At 57.4% G+C, this 16,036-nt stretch overlaps 1 protein-coding gene across 1 annotated transcript; it reads right to left on the reverse strand.

The window, feature by feature from the left end:
* Positions 1-1,983: 1,983 nt before the first annotated feature.
* ACADS (acyl-CoA dehydrogenase short chain) lies at positions 1,984-14,925 on the reverse strand. Its single transcript, XM_041729351.1, has 10 exons — positions 14,770-14,925; positions 13,592-13,755; positions 5,134-5,283; positions 4,763-4,874; positions 4,157-4,308; positions 3,724-3,894; positions 3,516-3,653; positions 3,257-3,352; positions 2,991-3,047; positions 1,984-2,868 (listed from the first exon to the last, which is right to left on the reverse strand). The coding sequence occupies exons 1-10, from the start codon at positions 14,813-14,815 to the stop codon at positions 2,716-2,718; spliced, it is 1,239 nt and encodes a 412-aa protein (XP_041585285.1). The 5' UTR covers positions 14,816-14,925; the 3' UTR covers positions 1,984-2,715.
* Positions 14,926-16,036: the final 1,111 nt, after the last annotated feature.

Genomic DNA, 16,036 nt, shown 5'->3' on the forward strand with positions numbered 1-16,036 from the left:
CGGTTTAGCGCCACCTTCAGCCCAGGGCCTGATCCTGGAGACCTGGAATCGAGTCCCGTGTCAGGCTCCCTGCATGGGGCCTGCTTCTCCCTCTGCCTCTCTCTGTGTCTCATGAATAAATAAATAAAAGCTTTACAAAAAAATACCAATGTCATGACAAACAAATGCAGTCTGAGGACCTGTCCTGGAGTGAACGCGAAAAGACCTCCCAAAGCCACAAGGGACCCCAGACCTTGGTAAAAAACAAAGACCACGGGCCTACTGCCAGCTGCGCACGAGGCCTGCGGATGGACGCTACTGGGGTAACCCACCTGCGGTTGGGAGAAGGCGCGTCCTTGTTCTTAGGAAGCACACGCTGGCCGGGCACAACTGAGACCTGCTCCAGCAGCTGGGGTCAAACGGACCCAGGGGTGGAGGTCAGCATTCAGTCCCCGCTGGCCGCTCCCGACAAGCCAGGGCTCTGGGAGCCGGCCCGGGGAGCTCCCGGGAGCCCCGAGCAAAGACGACCCTGGCGAGCCCGGCCTCCCTGACCCCGGGGCTCGTCCCGCTGCTCCTCTGGGCCAGGCCCGGCCCCTCCGCGAGCCGATACCCAGGGGGGTCTTGGAAAGCAGGCTGCCCCCGGGAGCAGTGTCGTGGCTCCTGCCCGCGGCCTGCGGGTCCCCCAACAGCCACCTGCTTTTCCACACGGGGAGACAGGGGGGCCTGAGGAGAGCTGGGGGTGCAGCTGGGCCAGCCCTGCCGGCGCTTAGGCTCCCCCTGAGCCCAGCCCCCCACACCCGCCGCTAGTCTAACGGCCCAGGCAGCACGGACCGCTTGGCCGTGCCCTCGCTTCTCTGCTGGGCCAGGGGGCCGGAGCTCCGTGGCTGACAGGGTCACCGAGGCACCGAACACCCCACCCTGCGATGGCTGCTCGTAGGGTCAGCGACTTGGGCGGGGGCAGACTCACCCGCCTCCCAGGTGCAGTAGGTCAAACTGGGGTGAAGCTCCGAATCCCACCCCGCGCCCCGCACCTCCCGCTTGCCCCCGAGCCCAGGGACGCCACAGCGGCGGGTCCGGGACCCGCAGAGGGTGCGCTGGGAGCAGGGGGGGGCGGGGCGCACAACCCCCGGATCCGCCTGCCCCCGGGGCTGGGGAGCGCGGGGAGCAGCCGCCTGCGGCCGCAGGTGCGACCTGCTGGCCGGACCCTGCACCTGCCGCCGGCCCCGCGGCCTGTGGGCGCCACCCCGCCGCGCTGGGAGACCCCACCTCCACGCCTCCCGCCCCGCGGCGCACGGGCGAGCCCCTGGGCTGGGGACGCGGAGCCGGGTCAAGGGGTCCGAGGCAGGACCCCACGCTAGGCGCGCGGCTCCAGGTCGGCCACCCCGTGATGGGCGCTCCAAATGGGTCCCTTCGCGTCCCCAGGCCTCCCCACTCCGGGAGGGCTGACCCGGGCTCCCCTGAAGAAACCTCTGCTCCGTTTCTCTTCCCGCTGCCCCAGCGCACGGAGTGGCAGTCGTTAAAAGCTGGGCTCCGGCTCCAGGGGCACCAGACCCCCGTCCCCAGCAGGTTCTGCGGCCCCTGGGAGCAGCCAGGTAGCACGCAGAGGATGCTGCGGCGCCCCATTTCCACAGCGGGCTTTCAGGCCTGTCCCCCCACCCTGTCCCCTCCCCACCTGTGCGGCACCCTCCCTTCCTCCTACTCAGGGCCTGGACCCACCGTGCACAGTCCCCGGGACAAGGTCCTCTAGCCTAGAGGCCCAGACCTGTCCTCCCTCCGCAGCATCGCTGTCCCAGACCCTCACCCAGCCCAGGGACCCAGGTGGTACCTTCCTGAAGCAGGTCAACCCTGCCTCGTGCTGGAGCTCTCCCTGGCAGATGAATGCCCCTGCAGTCAGCCTTACACACACACATGCACACACACACTCAGAGATGGCAGCTGTCAGAGAGCTCACTAGCAGACGGACCATCTCCCCTTCCCAGCAGCGCCCAGGCAAGGACAGACCACCCAGGCACAGGTACGCTTTATTACTGTTTCCACAACTGATTGTCCTGAAGGAGGATTCAAACCTCTTCCCGCTCATTTATAATTTATAAAGAACAGGCTTATGGGGTTCCAGGTGCTTCACGATGAGCCAGGCACACAGCTTTCCCAAGGCAGCCCTGGGAGCCAGAGGAAACACAACCTCTGCTACTCTGGGCCCTGACATTTCGGCTCCCACCCCACTCCTCCTCCTGACCCCTGACCTCAGGGAAGAGCAGATGCTGCCAAGAGCCTGTCCCACCTGAGTCTCCCCACCTGGGTCTCCCGCTGAGCAAGGAAAGGGGGGGGGGTCCCAAGGTGGTAATTCAGCCCTTCCCAAGGCCCCGCCTCCAGGAGACCAGGTCCACTCTGATGAAGAAAAGAAGGCACAGGTGTGAAGAGGAAGCAGCGTCTAAAAGCGGAGCTGAAGATAGGGGTCTTCCGAATAGGTCTCCTTCCCTCACCTTTCCTTTCTCTCAGGCTTAGCCTGGGCAGTCTGGTCTGGGGTGCGTGGAGGTGAGGGCAGCAGAAGAGTCCACACCAGAGGGCTGGGCCCTGGGCGGTCCTGGCAAGAAGAGGCACAGCCCCCCAAGCTGGGCACCCCGCAGCATTCCTGAGCGTCAGGGTGAAGGCCTCCTGGCTCCTGCCGTTTCCCACTGTCCTCAGGCAGGCCAGCCTGGCCCCCATGTGCGGTGCTCCTTAGCCCTTCCTCGGGGCTCAGTTCCGGTAACTCTTGAGCAGGTGCCCCGCAATCACCAGCCTCTGGATCTCACTGGTGCCTTCATAAATCTCGGTGATGCGCGCATCACGATAGTGCCGCTCGGCCGGCATCTCTGTCACGTAACCCATGCCACCCAGGATCTGGATGGCCTAACAGGGAAAGCAGGCGGTGGGAGGGAAAAGCTGCGTCAGGGGTGGGACCGGCCACACTGAGGGACCAGGGGTAGGGGGCTCATCGCCCAGGCACCCCTTCTTGCGCTGGAGACACTCACCTGGTGGCTGATGGCAGTTGCAGCTTCTGATGCAGCCAGCTTGGCCATTGCTGCTTCCTAAACATGGGGACGGTGGGGTCAGAAACTTTACTCTGGGGAGGAGACCCCAGCATGGCCCTCAGCAGGGGTGGGCCTGGGGAGCCTTCCCCTGCAGTAATAACCCCACAGGCCCAAGGAACTGGAAGCCCACCCAGACGTGTCCCTCGGCGCACCAAGGCTGTGGGCCATGCCTACATGCCCTAGGGAGACCCCTTCCCCACAGGCACCTTGGTGAAAGGCTGCTTCTTATCCTTCAGCATGGCTGCACGCCAGGTCAGCAGCCGGGCACTCTCCAGCGCCAGGGCCATGTCCGCCAACTTGAACTGCAACAAGCCAGCCCCACCGTGGCAGTCAGTGGCTGCCCCTCCCTCCGAGGACAGGAGGCAGGAGGAGCAGAGCGTGGGAGCCGGTTAAAGCTCACCCAGAGCCGGAAAGAAAGGCCAAGCTGCCCTCCCTCCAGCATCCCGGCTAGGCTCCGCTCCTTACCTGGATGCTCTGGAGCTTGGTGAGGGGCGCCCCAAAGGCCCTGCGATTCTCGGCGTAGTTGACAGCACAATCAAGAGCGGCCTGGGCGATGCCCAAGGCCTGTGCGGCAATGCCAATGCGCCCCATGTCCAGGGTTTGCTGTGGGGAAGGCCCTGGTCAGTGGCTGGCCAGCGTGGCCCCACGGGCCGGGCCCCACTGCCAGGCTCACCATGGCGATCTTGAAGCCCATGCCCGGCTCCCCCAGCAGGCTGTCCTTGGGGATACGACAGTCCTCAAAGATGAGGTTGGCTGTGGATGAGGCCCGGATACCCAGCTTGTCTTCCTTCTTCCCCAGCATGAGCCCAGGTGTCGGCATGGGGACCAGGAAGGCACTGATGCCCTGAAATGCCCAGAGGCAGGCAATGAGGTTCTGAGACCGGACTCGGCCACACCCCCTACTCCAGCGCCCCAGACTCAAACCAGCCCCTAAACGCTCCTCTCTCGGACCTCACCCCGGGGCGCCCTCTGCTGGCCCCTCGGGGGAAGGCGCGGACTCCCGCTCAGGCACCGCGGGCGGGAGAGGAAGGGGCGACCCCAAGGTGCGGGACAGCAGGAGCAGCCCCGCCCAGAGGTCCCACCAGCCCCCTCCCCGGGGTCCCCACCTTGTTCTGCAAGGACCTGTCCGTGCTGGCAAAGACCACGGCGGCGGAAGCCTCCCAGGAATTGGTGATCCAGGCCTTGGTGCCGTTCAGGATCCACGCGTCACCATCTGCTCGGGCAGTGGTGGAGGCGGCTCCCGCGTCGCTGCCGTTCCCTGCCCCACACACAGATTCAGGATCCACTGCCCTCCGCAACCCCCCCTCCAAGGGGACCTGGCCTCGCCCCAGCCCCAGGAGGAAGATCCCTGACCTGGCCTCCAAAGAATCCCAGTGCTGGCTCCCAGGAGAAAGCCACACCAGCCCCCAGAGCTGTGCAAAGGAGCCCAAGGGCGTGAACGTGGGGGAGGGGGCACAGCAGGGCATCTGCACACTGAAGGAACCCCAGAGCCAGGCATCCCTCCTGGCCCAGCTGGGGTGACTGTGTCCTCATAGGCCGATTCCACGCAGCCAGAGCTCAGCCCCACTGCCTGCACCGAAGGCCTGTGCCCTTCCCTCTCATGGCCCCGCTCCTGCCTCTGCCCCAGGGGCAACCCAGGTCCGACTCATGTCTATCACCCTGATTCCAGGCAAGGGGATGGGGGCCAACCACTCACTGTCCCACCCTGGTACCTGGTTCACTGAGTGCAAAGCAGCCAATTTTGTCGCCACTGGTAAAAGGGGTGATCCACTGTTGCTTCTGCTCCTTGGAGCCGAACTTCAGGATAGGCCCCAAGTAGAGGGACTATAGGGGTGGGGGCACCAGGGGAAGGTGGTCAGAGGCCTTCAAGTCCAGGTTCACCTGACTGCCTGGGGACCCCACTCCAAGACCTGTTCTCCCCAGGGCCCCACCTGAAACGACCGAGCCCAGAGCTGGTCGGGGGCTGGGGGCCAAAGTGTGGCTGTGCCCAGGATGCCGGGAAGACACAGCCAGAGTGCTCACCTGCCCACAGGGAGCCTCCCTCCCACCTGTGTGTCCCAGGGGCCCAGGAGGGGGTACTCACGTTGTTGACACTCATGATGACTCCTGTTGAGGCGCAGCCCCGGCTGATCTCCTCCATGGCAATGGCGTAGGCCAGGTAATCCAGGCCGGCGCCGCTGAACTCCTCAGGCACATCCATGGCCAGAAGCCCAAGCTCACCCATCTTCTTCACCTGGCCGAAGGAAGGAAGTCACGGCAAGGGCAGTTGGGGGCCAGTGCTCACCTCCCCCAACTCCAAACCCTCCGTCCTGCTCCTGAGCCAGTGCCTGCAGAAACTCAGGCCATGTGGCCCCATCCCCCTCCCCATGATCCCTGATCCACTGCTCCTTTGGTTAAGCCGAAGACCCAGCCTGAGCTGAGGTCTACATGATAGCACTGTGCACTCAAGCTGTTCTTGCCCCCACATCCCCACTGGCTCACCCGTGTGTCCTCAGCCAGAACCAGTGAGCACGCAGAAGGCACAGGAAAGCTCCCCTTCGGGGTCTTCCCAAGGTAAGGAGCAGGTCAGCACAGTGCCATACTCACCTCAGCTCTAGCACATACCCCTGCCTCCCCACCACCAGGCCTTTGCACATGCTGTTTCCGGTCACTAATGCCCTTCAGATCCCAGCGCAAGCCTCACTTCTTGCAGCTGCTATCTCTGTCTTCAAACCACATGCTCTCTAACGCAGGGCTCATGCAGCTGAAGTTCACACCTATTATTCTGCCAATTTGGGTTGGGGTCCTGCTCCTTGACCACAAAGGGGGGAGCTGGTTTTTGCTCACTGAGTTATTCCCACTGCCTGAAGGCTAAGAGCTTGGAGTTTCTGCTTTGGAACCACAATGACAGTAATGGTCATCCACCAAGTGCCTACTGTGAGCCCAACCCCACCTGAGGCTCTCTGGAGCTCACACACGGGGAGCAATGTGCTCGGGGCCAATGCTCATGAGCACTGTGGCCAACTGCACCCCGGCAGTGGCTCCGGGGTCTCCTCCGTAAGCCTGCCTTCTGGGGACCAATGCAGACCACACTGGGCTTCGAAAGGAAGCGACTAAAATGGAGGGCCCAGGGCAGCCCGGGTGGCTCAGCGGTTTGGCGCCACCTTCAGCCCAGAGTGTGATCCTGGAGACCTGGGATCAAGTCCCATGTCGGGCTCCCATGTCCTCCCTGCATGGAGCCTGCTTCTCCCTCTGCCTGTGTCTCTGCCTCTCTCTCTCTCTCTCTCTCCTGTGTTTCTCATGAATAAATAAATAAAATCTTTTTAAAAATAAATTAATTAATTAATTAAATAAAATAAAATAAAATAGAGGGCCCAGGGTGAGGGGGGGGGCAGGGGAGGAGGAGCAGCATGGCTTTCATGAGTCCCCCCCGTGTCATTCTGATTCCTGTGCCCGTGTCCTTACCCTATTTTGACTTCAAAGAAGCAAACGTAAGAATGTTTGTGATATTTTCTCATTTTTCTATAATGAATGTTACCTCTGAGATTGTGTTATACTCCCTCCCCAAGTAGCAGCCGTGTCACAGAACCATCGAAGTTTGGAGACAATATGTCCAGGATGCTGAGCACAGCACCAGGCACAAGTGGGGCGATGGGTGAATGCGCTCACCGTCCTGAGGTGGCTGACAAGCTGTCACCTGGACAGCTTGGGACGAGGGCCACTTCCATAATGATGTGCCTTCCCCTCTAGGAAATTCTCACCTGATGCTGCCTTGAACTGTTCCCATGGGAACCCCTCCTATAAGCCTCTGCACCTGGGGTGGCCTCATGCCCCTCAGCGTCTCCAAAAAGCACAGGGGAGGCGGGGGTGGGGGGTGGGCAGACACTTCTTGTCCACCCGAGTGGCACAAACTGCTGAGCCCATAGGCACTGACGGCACTCCACGGCCACCAGGCAGACATGGGGACCACTGCAGGTGAGATTAAGTTAAGGATCAGGAGATGGGGATCACCCTGGATTATTCACGGGGTCCTGGCAAGGGAGAGAGGTGACGATGGAAGCAGGGGTCCAAGTGACCCAAAGGGGGGCTAGAAGGGGGTCAGGAGCCGGTGCTGGAAGGGCGAGGACACGCACCCTTCTCCAGAGCTGCCAGCGCACTGAGTTCAGCCCAGCAGGACCCAGGTGGATTTCCAACCTTTAGGAACTGTCGGATTGTAACTGGGTGTCATTTTAAGCCACTAGTCTGTGGTCGTTTGTCACAATAGCAAAAAGAAACCAACAGATGGTGATAAAAGGGACTTAGACGGGGCACCTGGGGGGCTTGGTTGGCTGAGCATCCTATTCTTGATTTCAGGGGGGGGGGGGGTCATGATCTCAGGGTCGCGGGATCGGGCCCCGTGTTGGGCCCGGCGCTGGGCATGGATTCATGGATTCCCCCAACCCATCCCCGTCCCCACCACCATGTTCCCTCTCTAAAAAGAAAAAAAAGACTAAGAGGTACTCCAGCTGTGTCATTTTGAGAATCTCTTAAAAAAACAAACATTCTGTGGGGACCATACGCCTACAGCCAGAGGACACGGGCCTGCTCAGTTACTGTACCACTGCAGCAGGCAGGAAGCACCCAGGGTGCAAGAGAGCAGTCTACACTGCACTGCATCTCAATCCATATGGGGATTCACAGGGCCCTGTGCCAGTACGAGCACAACCTTAAAACAGAAACAGAAATCGTCAGACCCATACTGTAAGGCAACCAACACACCCAGGCCGGGGGGATCCGGCATTTGGTCAGGGAGTACAGAGCTGGGTCGGGAGCCAGGGCCACACTCCACCAGGTGCTGGAAACGCGCAGGCCTCGGCAGGTACCTCGCCGAAAGGCTCTCTCTGGCCTACCAGCCAACTGCCCCACGCTACCAGCGCCACCCAACCTCCTCTTCATCCCAGAGCCCTACAGATCCAGCCCTGGAATAAAGGACAGATTAGTCCAGCACCCCACGACTCCACTTCATCCCAAGAAACAAAAAGGAAACCCAAATTCCTGAGGGGGAGGGGCTGTGGGCAGAATGAGGGGGACCTGCCTTCCTTCTGCAGGTGGGGGAGCTCCCAGAGAGGTGACACTTCGGGCCACAAGGAAGCCAGGGCTCCAGGCGCTCTGCCCTAGCAGGCACCTCCCATGGGCTATCCTGCCAGTTCTCAGGACAGCCGTGACCAGTCTCCCCTCAAGTTTCACCCAGGTCCCGTCCTCCCCGCTACCTGCTCTGTTTGCTTAAAAGGCCTCCAGCTCCAGCACCTTTGAAAATAGCTCCCCTACCCCTGGCCCAGACCAGGGCCTTACACAATCTAGCTCACCCAATTTCATCAGCGATGCCTGGCTCTGCTGTTTCCAAACTTTCTACTCAGAAACAGGTCACCAGATCCCTGGCAAGATGCTACAGCCAGCCCACAGGAACGTTCCAGGAAAAACACAGAGGCAGAAGCAATGCTGGTGGTGACACACGCTTGCCGAAGCGTGTCTTCTGGGGAAAGATGCGGGCAGCGGGGGAGGGAGAGCCAGCATGGACTCACTGGGAAATGACAACTGAAAAGAGAAAGAAACTGGGACAAGATGCGAAGTAGCAAAAACAGGGGCACCTGAGTGGCTCAGTGGTTGAGTGTCTGCCTTTGACTCAGGTTGTGATCCCAGGGTGCTGGGATCAAGTCCCGCATCAGGCTCCCCGCAGGGAGCCTGCTTCTCCCTCTGCCTATGTCTCTGCCTCTCTCTGTGTCTCTCATGAATAAATAAAATCTTAAAGAAAGAAAGAAAGAAAGAAAGAAAGAAAGAAAGAAAGAAAGCGGAAACAAAGAACGTGTGTGTCTGGCGGTAGAGATGGTTTCTGAGAGCACAGATGGCCGCTGGCCACCAGGCTCCCTGCTGCTCCAGCAGACAGACTTGGGCTTCAGACCCAGCTCCTGGGGAACGTCCTGGAGCTGCTCGCATGGCCACTTGAGGTCCCCTGTGTCTGTGAGCCAGGAAGCCAGGCTCACATCCCAGAAAGAGACACCATCCCAGCAGTCTCCAAGCTCCCAAGAGAAAATGCGAGAAAAAGTAAGCCCCCAAGCCCCCTTTCCCGGCTGTGACACAGTGAGCCTGCAGCACCAGCAGCCTTCATCTCTGGGAAATTTTTAGCAGGCATTTCATACAGAAACAACACCACAGGGTGCCTTGAGAGCTTACATTTTCACAGAATCAAATTTACCCTGAGTTTGCATTTGCTCAACAGAATCAAAACTAACTTCCTTGAAAGAATCAAAGCTCTTAACTTGCTGGAGTTATCGCTGCTTATTCAAGGGAAAGAAGCCCCGTGTGCTGCCTCCTCTGGTGTCCGCCGGTGGCTGGTGGGTGCTACATGCTGGGCCACTCTGGACATGCAGGGTCACCTCACCATCCCATTCAATTCAGCAACCATCTGTTGAATGTTGGGCACCTCCTCAGAGCAAGGTGTCATGTGGACAGAGATGTGCGGGCGTGAACAGGAAGCTGACTATTCTTGACGGCATGCAGTGACGTGCTGAGCACAACGACACAGGTGGTGAACGGGATGCTCCTGGGACACAGGGATGCTCCTGGGACACAGATCGACGAACTTGCTTGGGACAAGTGGGAGGGGGCATTCAGGACACATTTCCAGGGTGGAATTAACTAGGGCAGCCCCGGTGGCTCAGTGGTTTAGTGCCACCTTCAGTCCAGGATGTGAATTTGGAGACCCGGGATAGAGTCCCATGTCAGGCTCCTTGCATGGAGCCTGCTTCTCCCTCTGCCTCTCTCTCTGTGTCTCTCATGAATAAATAAATAAAGTATTTTTTTTAAAAAAAGGAATTAACTAGACTCAGTGGATAAGAGGAAGAAGAAAACGGGGTATGGTTCTAGAAGTTTCTATGTGGCTAACTAGGTCAGCAAAGCAGCATCACCAGAGAGAGGACATGAGGAAAAGCAGGTCTCGAACCTGGGCTGGTAAAGTTATTGAATAAACAGTCACTGAGTGAAGGAGAAGAAATGGGGCTGTTTTTTGCTTTGTTTTGAAAGTAGGCTCCACACCCAACATGAGGCTTGAACTCACAACCCTGAGATCAAGAGTCGCATGCTCTACCAACTGAGCCAGCTGGCCGGGGGACTATTTTAGACAATAAATATACAGCCCCCACGTGCTGGAAGCCTGGTGAGTCCATAATCAGTTGAAACACCATTTTACATCTTATTTCCCTTTATAATAAAAGAACATTGTAAATTTTTCTTTCTTTTTCTCTCCTCTCTTTTTGGTTTTGGATACAGGAAAATTGAAGCTCAATTTAGGTTCCCAAACCAGCCAAGCGAACAGAAACTGGCACTAGCCCTTCCACCTAATCCTTGGCCTGCCTCCCTCAATTCTTTTCCCCTTGAACCTTCCCCCATAAACCCACTTTTTGGGGGGGTGGGCAAAAAATTCTTCAGGAAAAAAATATTAGAAATTACTAAGCACTCACTCTAAGCCAGGTTGGGGCTCAAGAATCTATCTGGCCCCTCCCACTCTACCTGTGTGGCTGTTAAGCAAGAAACTTAACCTCTGGCTTCAGATTCTTCATCTAAAAACTGAAAAGAATTTAAGTAACTACCTCAGAGTGTTGTGTGGAAAATGTGACATATAAGCAACTGGAAGACAGTAATCCCCAAATGACAGTCATCCCTGTTCTTATCACCATTTTATTTGGAAACATTAGTTGATACTATCATTTTGAATTTCACAACCTGCATATAATGTGTACATCTACTTCTCTGATCTCTCTGCCCTGCCCATGTAAGCCCTGGATTCCCTTCTAGACCTGGGGACGGAGCACCATCCAGAGTAACAGAGCCAGGGATAGACGCACAGATCCAGCGGGCTTCAATCTTGGGAATCTTCAAGGGAAGCAAGCCTTGATTAACCTCTGTACCCCATTAGCCACCCAGACAAGAGTCCCGTTCATGTGGGGTGGTGGCAAGATCAGAAGATGCAGCACAAATTCTCCCTAACTCTACAGCCCCAAGGGCAATTCAGTGACTGCGCCTCCGTCGGAAAAACAAAAGCAGTACTCAGGATACTGAATGACATCACAGATGTAAAAACACCTGCCAGCGTAATCCCAGACAGAGATGCTCTGGGGACTCTGAGCTACGGCCCTGAATTCGGCGAGTCCTCCTGAGCCAGCCCTCCTGCCACCCCACGGCCATGGGCCGCCTCTCTCCATACCTCATCTACCACGATTCCGGAGGGGTGGCTTGCAAATCCCCTGGCCCCATGAAACACAGGAGGAGATTATAGAGCAGGAGGACTAATTCAGAGGAGCTTGGGGAAAAGTTTACTCTACTGCCAGCTGTCTTGCCCAGAGTAAATCTGTGTCTGTCATATTAGTAAGATTTTGAGGGAATATAGGAATAACAGGAAAAGCAAATTATGCCATCTGTCTTTGGGCAGGAGAAGCCCCAGCACACAGCCACATCTCAGGACAACTGTTCTGAGGGCAGCACCTCTAAACTCTTCCTGCCCTTTGCTTATTTCCAACCTATCTCCTCAAAGAGAGGAGTTTGTTCACATCTACATGAATGGTACTGAAAGCTGAAGGGAGAGTGCCAGATGAGGTCCCTGGAGCAGTGCGTGTGGGTGCGCAGGGCAGAAGGGTAGTTTAGGTCCTCAACGGCAGTATTCCCAACCAGAACAGGGCTTCCTTGCTTGCCAGCTGGGCTCCAAGAACAAACGCGTGGAGGGCAGAGGGAGAAGGGATCTGGAGCCAGCCAGACTTGGGACATGAATTCTAGTGCATAGATCAGTACTCCTGGAAAATCACTTAACCTCTCTCTGCCTCAAATTTCTTGACTGTAATAAAAATGACACCAGTGTTGATAACTATCATTTCTCCAGGACAAGGAGGCACCAGAATTTTTTTTTAAGATTTTATTTATTTATTTATTCATGAGAGACACACAGAGAGAGAGAGAAAGAGAGAGAGAGGCAGAGACATAGGCAGAGGGAGAAGCAGGCTCCATGCAGGGAGCCCCATGTGGGACTCGATCCCGGGTCTCCAGGATTACGCCCTGGGCTGAAGGTGGCGCTAAACCGCTGAGCCACAAGGGCTGCCCAAGGCTCCAGAATTTGACATATATTACCTCACCTAAATCTTGCAAGCATTCTAGAAGCAAAATGGTGTCAGATTTGCAAGTGAAGATGTCCTCAGGGCTAGAAGGGCTGACAAGTGGCAAATAACACCTGAAGGATACCCAACAAATTTCCATGCCCAGAGCGCCACTCACCCACTTCATCTTGAGTTCCCTGCATATTGCCACAGCCCAGGCACAGTACCCAAGATGCTGTGAACAGCACAGTATTTTCTAAGCTGGAAAAGTAGCCCCAGAGCTCAGGAGATATGAAATGGCAACCAGAACGCTTGACTTCCTTAGGATGAAAAACAGGCTAGGAAAAGAAGCCAGGGGATCCCTGGGTGGCGCAGCGGTTTGGCGCCTGCCTTTGGCCCAGAGCGCGATCCTGGAGACTGGGGATCGAGTCCCACGTCAGGCTCCCGGTGCATGGAGCCTGCTTCTCCCTCTGCCTGTGTCTCTGCCTGTCTCTCTCTCTCTCTCTCTCTGTGTGACTATCATAAATAAAAAAAATTTTAAAAAAAGGAAAAGAAGCCAGAATGGTTTACTCTTCCACAAGTTCTTTACTGAACAAATAATCTATGGGATATTTATACCATGTGCCACAGGGCTTGCCAGGCCCCAAGGATAGAGCAGGAACATCTTAAACATGAAATTACAGGGTGCCTGGGTGCCTCAGTCAGTTAAGCGTCAGCCTTTGGCTAGGGTCATGATCCTGGAATTCTGGGGCCAAGCCCCTCATTGGGGATCCCTGCTCATCTGGGAGCCTGCTTCTCCCTCCTTCCTCTGCCCCTCCCCCCGCTCATGCACTCACACTCTCACACTCCCTTCCGAAAATAATTAAAATCTTTTTTTTAATTATTATTATAAATAAATAAATAACCATGAAAGTACAGATGTCAGCTGATGTCAAGAGATGAACACACAGGCTCAGGAAAGAAAGAGCATACTCACTGGGACCTCAGGGTCCAGCAGAAGAGCTGGGCCCCAGCCCTCACTCTGCAACTCATTAGCTCCATGACCTGGGTCATATTATTTAACTCCCCCTAGTCAATGTGAGTTTACCAACTATACAAAAGGGTCTATAATCCTAGTACCCTCACCTCCCAGGTTTACTGTGAGATGCAGATGGCTTCGCACATGGTAAGCATCCTGCAAGCACTGACTATAACTACTAGCACAATGCCTGGCCTGCAGGAAGCATGACACCCATCCACCACCATTACTGTTATTCTAGGAGTTAAATCTGCACGATAGGCCTCATGCTGGGTGAAAGAAACCTCCAGAGCATTTTCTGGGTTCCAGGACCTGCCCGGGAGTTCCTGGTTTGGAATCTCAGTACCTCTGGCTATCACTGTCACTGCATATCCAGGAGCAGCTGGCAGACCACTACCGGGGGCTGCTGAAGTTGGAACTCTCACCTGGGCCTTCGGGAAGCGATGCTCCTTGTCTACCTGGGCTGCAATGGGAACCAGCTCCTTTTCAGCAAATTCCCGGCATGTCTGACGCAGCATCTGGTGTGTCTCAGGCAGTTCCACAGACTGGTAGACAGTATGGAACCGACGCCAGTCCCGAGGACGCAGAGCTGCCCGCAAGAACAGGTGTTAGAGAAAGGCGAATGCAGAAGGTCCTGCTGCATGATCACCATCATAACAGACTGAGTGGGCCTTCCCTAGGCATGATCGGAAACATTTCCAGTTGTTGCTATGGAGTGAATAGAGGCCAGGAATACTGCCTAACACTCTACAATGTCCAAAGAATTATTGGCCCAAAATGCCAATAGCACTGCTGTTTAGAAACCCACCAACGGAATGCTTACTCCACTTGCTGTACACTTTGCACACAACTATCCCACTCAATCTTCAGTATGACACCAATCATATTAAGAAAACAGTTTTGCCCCTTAGGCAAGGATCTTAAGTTCACTGAGCCTCTGTTCCTAGAAAATGTGGAGGCCAGCAGTATTCAGCTCCTTAGGGTTCGAGGGTTAAAGCGATGCTGACTGCGCACTCAGCACAGGGCCTCGCAGAGACAGCCCTCCGTGGGGGTCCCCCTACTGCTGTCCTGCAGGCAAGGGAAGCCCTGGCCACATGTGTCACTGCTGCTACAGTGGGAGAGAAGTAAGCTGGAAAAGTGCAATATGAAATCATCCACAAGCCCTAACGTTTACTGAGCGCCCTATGGCAGGCGCCGAGCGGGGTGCTTCACACAGCCTGCGATCTCATCCCGGTGACTCCGTGAGGACAGTGACACGGCGCTGGGACCACTTTACACACAGGCCAAATGAGGCCGACCGGCCGAGCGTCTCGCCCAAGGTCACGGACCCTGGGTCCGGGTTCAGCTCCAGGCCTGGCTCGGGAGGAGGGGCGCCCCAAGTCCTCAGCAGGCGGGTGCTGAGCGGAGGGCGGGGATCCGGGCGGGACCCGGGGACGCGCACGCGCCAGCAGCGGCCCAACTGGGCCAAAGGCCGCGCGCGTGCCCGGAGGGGGTGCAGCCGGCCCCCCGCCGGCGCCGCAGGGCAGGGCCCGGCCGCCGGGACTCGCGCCCGCTGGCCGGCCCGGGCCGCCGCCCCGCTGTGCGGAAGCGGGAGCGCACTCACCTCGGCGGCTGGGGCCCCAGGCCCGAGCGAGCAGCGCGGCGGCCATGGACGCGGACGGGGCGCGGGGCTTCTCGCCGACCTCGGGCGGTGAGCGCTCGGGTTCCGGGCCGGGGAGGGGCGGGGCCGGGGAGGGGCGGGGCCGGGCGGCCCTCAGGCCCTCTAGCCCCGGGGGCGGTCTCCGCCCGGCCCCGCCTCCCTGCCGGGAGCGCGGGCTACGCTCTCTGTTCGCCGTGTCTCCGCGGTCGGTTCTCCCAACCCTCGGACCGTGGCCCGTCTCGCCTGAAGTCCAGTCCCGCGGCCGAAGATGCTCCCTAGGACCAACCGGCGGCTGCCTCTCCCGCCCGGTGCCTAGTGCCCTCGCGGCTCCGGCCGCGCGAGGAGGCCCCAACACCCCGGCTTGTTCCTGCCTCTGCGATTTCGCAGTCCCTGTTCCTCTACCTGGAATGCCCCCCCCCCAGGTCTCACACTGAGGCCTGCCCTGCCCTGCCCCACACATTCTTTATTCCTGGCACTCGGCATCTGACATTTCCACTCCTTTCTTTGATCTGTGAGCTCCGGAAGGTACAAGGGTCTTGTCTTGCTCTGTTGCTCAGTATTCAGGCCCAGGGAATTGGGTTGCCTGGGAGGGAGATCTGTTCCTCCAGAAGCTGTCTCCCCCCCCCCCCCCCGTATTCCACTGTAGCCCCATCTGTGTCATCCCCAGTTGTGCGGCAGGGCCCCCAATGCCATGCATTTGGTCCTAAGCCTCCTTGTCAGGACATCACCCTCCTCAGAAAACTGGCGATTCCACTGCCCTGACCAGGGTCTTCCCTCAGAACAAGCAGGAGTCAGACTTCCACAACTTTCCAGGGCCCCACACATCCCTCTATCCCTAACTAAACCGCTGTAACTCAGCCAGGCTTGCATCCCCAGCACTGACGCACATGCAAAAATTTGTCTTCCACCAAGACCTTGCTCTCCTTCCCAGAGATCAATGAAAAGATGCAGCGAATCCTTAATATGTTACCTCTCATCTAAAAGAGAGCCTCTACATCCTCAGTACTTTAAACCCGAACAAGTGGTTGTGGTTGGCCAATGCTCCCGGGCCTTCCTTAACCTTTCCACTGCCCACCTGGGTGCCAGCCCTGGGGGGAAGAAGAAAGGAAAAAAGCAGGGGAGGGGGATATCGGTGAGCAGGCACGGGCCAATGATTGCTTTGGCTGCCACAGGCCATCTCAACCAGACTTAAAAATTCTATTGTACGGTCGCCTTAAGGAGGTTAGTGTTA

The sequence above is a fragment of the Vulpes lagopus genome, chromosome 14 (genome assembly GCF_018345385.1).
Source record: "Vulpes lagopus strain Blue_001 chromosome 14, ASM1834538v1, whole genome shotgun sequence".
Lineage (NCBI taxonomy): Eukaryota > Metazoa > Chordata > Mammalia > Carnivora > Canidae > Vulpes > Vulpes lagopus.